We start from the raw sequence: 5,633 nt of genomic DNA, 5'->3' as shown, positions 1-5,633 counted from the left end.
CAGTTATATTTGTCGTAATTTTTATACTTCGTCGTACTGGGGTCCGACCCCTGTTTTCTTTTTATGTTGTGGTTGTTTGTGGTTCCATAGCAGGTTATCCAGGGGGATTTGACGCATCTGGTGGAGCGTCATCTAGTGGTACCTAGTGAGGCGAGCGTGGAGTCGAGTTCCCAGATATATGTATATATATCAGTTTAGCGAGTTTTATATTTGCCGGGGTGATGCCCTGTGTATCTGTATAAATAGTTTTGGACCTTGTTTTGAATTGTTATTTGTGTGATCGAGCCTTGCCGGCTCTGCATGTGTTTAGTCCTAGCCAGTGCGGTTATAGGTTTGTATATTGGAGTTGTGACTCTATTTTCGAGTATATATTGCTGGTTGTGTTGTACAGGTTTTTGGGATGTTCTATTTACGAATAGGTCATGCCGAAATTTCTGTAGGCCCAAACGCAAATATTTAACTCGTTTTTGCTGTTTTAATTAATTAATCCTGGTTGTTTGATCATTAAATATTAAATCAGGACACGGGCCCTTTCAAATATATTATATATATATGTATAATATATATATTATATACATATATGCATACTGTATATATATGATATATAAATATATGATAATTAATATATACTGTACATATTATATATTAATACGTGCACAATATATATATATATATATATATATATATAATATGATATATGTAAACTATGAGACTTGATCTCCGCACCCTAGGATGCGAGAAATCCGTGCACACCTGTGCTCAAATCAACTCCGATTGACTTGAAAATTTTATGGTAAGATTTTTTCAAAAATACGAATCTAATGATATATCATATACTACAAATTTCAATCTCGGTGTCCGAAATCGTGAAATGGCCGGAAATAGGATTAAATTTGCAATTTCCGGGCATCTTAACGATTTCGGCCACCGACATTGAAATTTGTGTCATATGATATATCGTTGTATTCTTATTTTTGAGACGATCCTACCGTTAAAATTTCAAGTCAATCAAAATTGATTTGAACATGGGTGTGCATGGATTCCCCGCATCCTAAGGTGCGAGGATCAAGACTCTGTAAACTATATATGATGTACATATTATATATTCATATTGTATATTGTATATTTAAATAATATATATGTACATATTTGAATTTTTTTAAACGTACATATATGATATATTATTAAATATATATGGTTTATATACACACACAAAATATATTATGTATACTAGTAGTTGGGGTACACGCATTGCGTATGTAATGTAAAACATATATATATTATATATTTCATATGTGTAACATTTATTGTTTTAAAAGTATTTGATCTAGTTATGATATTTTACAAAATAATAGTTTATTTGAATCAATTCCACAAATAAATAATAGAAGGCGACACATTCCTTTGTTTATCTTGAAAATTTATAGCAACATATATATACCACATACCGCAAGAGCAAAATTTTAGTCCAACGTCATCATGCATTAACTTTAAAGTCAAACCAAAGTAATGAATGAGTATGAGATTTATAAAATATACGTATACAAAACCAAATCCAACAATGTTGTCAAGGGAAGTGTCATATTTATATTAAAAAAAAAACCCCAAAAACCATATATTCATAATAGAAGGTATAAGGTTGAATCATTTAATAATGGAATCACTTATAATCCAACACAAAGTACCTTCCGTGAGTAATGTGCTAATACCATGGTTACTAAATGATGGATTTAAGTTAACATCTCCACTAAAAAACAAATTTTACTTGGATATAACAGTTGATAGCAACTATTTTTATATTAGATCAATTGTGAAAACCAAAAAAACTTATTAGACTTTTAGTTGGGCCAAGACTTGAGTATTGTTCGATTTCAGATTATATATATAAAACTAAAACGAAAAAAATGATTTACATTTGAGTAATAATTTTATTTATATTATGTATTTTGTAAGATGATATTTATAAGTGTAAAGTTTTTTTGAATATTTTTTTTGAATTTTTTATTTAATTCATTTAAATTTTAAAAGTTTTAAAATATGTAAATAATAATATATTATGAATAAAAATATAAAAAGTATAAGAAATTTATTGCATTACAAATATAAATTTATCGATAATATGACTAAAAATAAAAATATATGGAAATTACAAGATTAAAAAAATGAAAACTCAATGCAAACAAGACTAAAAATGAAAAAAAATGCAATTTAACGGACTAAAACTGTAAATTTAATGTTAACAGGACTTAAAGTAAAAAATCATGAAAGTTACAAGACTAAAAATGCAAAGCCAATGTTAATAGGACCAAAAATGAAAAAAAAATGCAAGTTACAGACTAAAATTACAAATTTATTTTTAATATATCAAAAATAAAAAATATGCAAATTACAAGATCAAAAATATATTTTTTCCATTTAACATATATCAATAGGAACACAAAACCCAAATACCCAAATTTCGAAACCTACCTCGAAGCTTTAAAATAAAGCTCTAAACAACTTAAACAACCTTATTCCTAACCTAGGATACGGTCGGTAGTGACAAGGCGGCGGAACGACGGTGGCTGGAAAAATGTGTTCGACGGAACGAGCACAAAATTTTGGAAAGTAGGTATTGGAAGAATCCTTCTTCCTTTCGTAAAAAAAAAACCCTATTTTAATTTCTCCTTTTAGGTACGCCTCTCGCCTCTTTTCAATGTTGAGCATCCTCCTCTTCTCTTCTTTCATGTTAGAGATTTTTCAATAAACCCATCTTAATTATTTCACAGGTGAATTTTATCAAAAATTTTTTGTTTGCTTGCTTGTTTTTCCATATGATAATTAAAGCTCTCATAAAATTATTGTGTAAGTATTAATTAGGCTATAAAACCTAGTTTAATTTTCACATTGCTGTTCTTTTTTCCTTATGATGAAAGGGATTTGCTGAATGGAAGACAGGATATCCCACTTGCCCGACCATGTTTTACACGACATATTGTCCTTGCTTTCGAGGAGAGCCGCCGCAAAAACAAGTATCTTGTCCAAACACTGGAACTCCGTGTGGAATTCGTTCCCCATATTGGTTTTTCACCAATACCACAAGAAAGTGAAAGCAAATTTCTGGGACTCAGTAGACCGCACAATCCAGCTTCGTTATAAAAATTCTATATTTACAGAGACACTGGAAATTTGGATCGGTCGTGACACAAAGGTTCCAAAACACCTTGACTCGTGGATAGACTGCCTGGTGACGCTGAAGTTGAACCAGTTGATTCTTGTGATCTGGAATAATCAAACACGTTCTGAAGATGGGAAGCAGTACTATGTTTTGCCACCATGTGTCTGGAATTCAAAATGGTTGAGGGTTTTGAATTTGGAGGGTTGTGAGTTTTCGGGTTCGATTAATACTATTGGAATCGTGTCTTCTCTTAGGAAGCTTAAGCTTCACAGGGTTAGAATTGATGAGAGTACTTTTCATCAAGTGATATCTTCTTGTTTTCATTTGGAGGATCTTCAGATTACTCAGTGCATAGGTTTCAACGTGTTGAATGTTATCGGTTTAGAAGGAATTCATACTGTTCGCTTGCTTTTGTCAAGTGATGATCAATCTGTTTCTATCGAAGCCCCTGGCCTCCAGTCTCTTCGTTTTCATGGCGATTCTTCTAGTCTAGAAAGAATTATCGAAGCTTGTATTTTAAAGAAACTCAAAGAGATCAACCTGGTTGAGACGGATATATTCGCGGTGGAATATGAGTTTGATGAATTCATTCCGGAGTTCCCATGTCTTGAAAAGTTGTCGTTGGACAGATGTAAGTTGAAAGAAAGTTTCACTGTTTCAAATGGACGGCTTATGAGTTTCTCATTGACAGAATGTGAGAATGTGAAGCATATTGTTCTCGATGCTTGTTGCTTGAATCAATTCAGTTATCGCGGTGATTGTCGATTGGACATCACTTGGATAGCAGCTTCAGAACATGTTCGAATTAGTCATCATAATCGACGTCTTTGCTGGATGAGCTTCGATAAAATAGCCATGTACCTTGTTAATTTGTGGTTTTGTAAATTTTTGACGATTATTTATGATAAATCCCAATGGATAGCGCCAGAGGCACTAGATGGTTTATCATGCGGTATTGAGCAGCTGAGGATAAAGATAGCGAAGTGGAATGGTGGAAGACAGATAGGAGGATCTTGTCTATTGATTGTGAAGGAGTTTCTGCGAATGAGCCGTCGACCGTCTTCTGTTTTCGTTGAATTAGGGAATTGCAAGGAGTCTCTTGCCAGTTTTATGAAGCTTGATTTTCTATACCAACATGAAGAAATCGATCAAGGCGGCCAAGTGATTAATACAAACTGTGCCTGTGGCGATTCGAGCTGCTGGCGATGCTGTTTGGAGGAAGTTCAAATTTCTCAGAGCTTGCATGCAATGAGAGGTAGAGATGCAAGAAATTTGGTGGAATTTTTCGAGGATAATGCTTTGCGTTTGAAGAAAATTAGTTATGTGGAATCCGAGGATGATTTTCATTCTCAAGAATTTGCTTGCTGTTTAGCTTCACAAATGCAAATCAACGGGCATCCACGTCACTTAGTTTTAAGCTTTCCATGATTCGTAATTTGTCTCGGACAATTGGTAATTAGATTTGATTTTTGGCAAACGTATGCTTGATATGAAAATATATATTTGCTATTTTATTAGCTCTAATTCTGTTTTATTACTTTGTCGACTAAAGAATCAATCATGTAATATCGATGGACTCGAAATTAAATGTTATTGTTTGTGCAAATAGTACGTACGCAAAGGCCGATACTCTTGCTCAAGGATTTGATTGGTGTACTAACCCCGCAGAAGAAAATCACTGCCTTTTGGCGTGATGCATGTGTTCAGTAATTGTTGTATTCTGATCAATACCAAAACTTCTTGTTATAATTAGCTTACAATTAAGGGTGATAAGAAATCGGTTACATTCAAAAAAAAAAAAAAAAATTCAATCGATCCAATTGATTTAATTAGGAAACTCAGATCCGTTGGTCTGATTTCATTTTAAAAAATATCGAACTGATTTAATTAGGAAACTTGGGAGTTGGAACCATTAGTCTCATTTCATTTTAAAAATACCGGTTTGATAGGTGAGTATATTGGTGATAAATCTCCAAACTCAAACTTAGCTTTGGTTCAATTCTCTGCCCAAAGATTCTTTGCAATAAGTTACTAGGACCACGATAAGTAAATGTTTAATGGAAAAAAATATATTCTTACCCAAAGATTCTTTGCAATAAGTTACTAGGACCACCAAACTTGGATAATTAAATGTTTAATGAAAAAAAAAATATTCTTATAAAGTTTTGTCTAGGAAATTTGCGAAATTGGAAATATTGATATGGGAGTCGTCTCGAGAAAATAATTTTATTTATTGTTTTGGATTACAATTTGAAAGTTATTTATGCAGGAAAGGGAAAAATCTGAAAACTTTTTTGGAGGGAATTGATTTGAGAGCAAAAATTGCTTATTATATATATATATATATACTCATGATCCACTGCACACCAGTGTGCAGAGATTTTGTGTGCACCGCGGGATGTTCGCGCGAACAATTAAAAAAAAAAATCAGATGTTCGCGAGAACATCTTAGATGTTCACGCGAACATCACAGGGT

At 32.7% G+C, this 5,633-nt stretch overlaps 1 protein-coding gene across 3 annotated transcripts; it reads left to right on the top strand.

Annotated features, from left to right (window-relative positions):
* The first annotated feature begins 2,470 nt into the window (after positions 1-2,470).
* On the top strand, positions 2,471-4,722 carry LOC140892672 (F-box/LRR-repeat protein At3g26922-like). 3 transcript variants are annotated; one of them, XM_073301620.1, is made up of 2 exons: positions 2,471-2,611; positions 2,916-4,722. In XM_073301620.1, the coding sequence occupies exon 2, from the start codon at positions 2,927-2,929 to the stop codon at positions 4,583-4,585; it is 1,659 nt and encodes a 552-aa protein (XP_073157721.1). In that variant the 5' UTR covers positions 2,471-2,611; positions 2,916-2,926; the 3' UTR covers positions 4,586-4,722. The 3 variants fall into 3 exon arrangements, with proteins under 3 accessions (XP_073157721.1, XP_073157720.1, XP_073157722.1); XM_073301619.1 differs by having other exon boundaries at positions 2,491-2,673; XM_073301621.1 differs by lacking the exon at positions 2,471-2,611 and adding an exon at positions 2,707-2,768.
* Positions 4,723-5,633: the final 911 nt, after the last annotated feature.

Source organism: Henckelia pumila, chromosome 3 (assembly GCF_033568475.1).
Source record: "Henckelia pumila isolate YLH828 chromosome 3, ASM3356847v2, whole genome shotgun sequence".
Taxonomy (NCBI): Eukaryota; Viridiplantae; Streptophyta; class Magnoliopsida; order Lamiales; family Gesneriaceae; genus Henckelia; species Henckelia pumila.
This window is presented reverse-complemented; position numbering and strand designations above follow the sequence as displayed.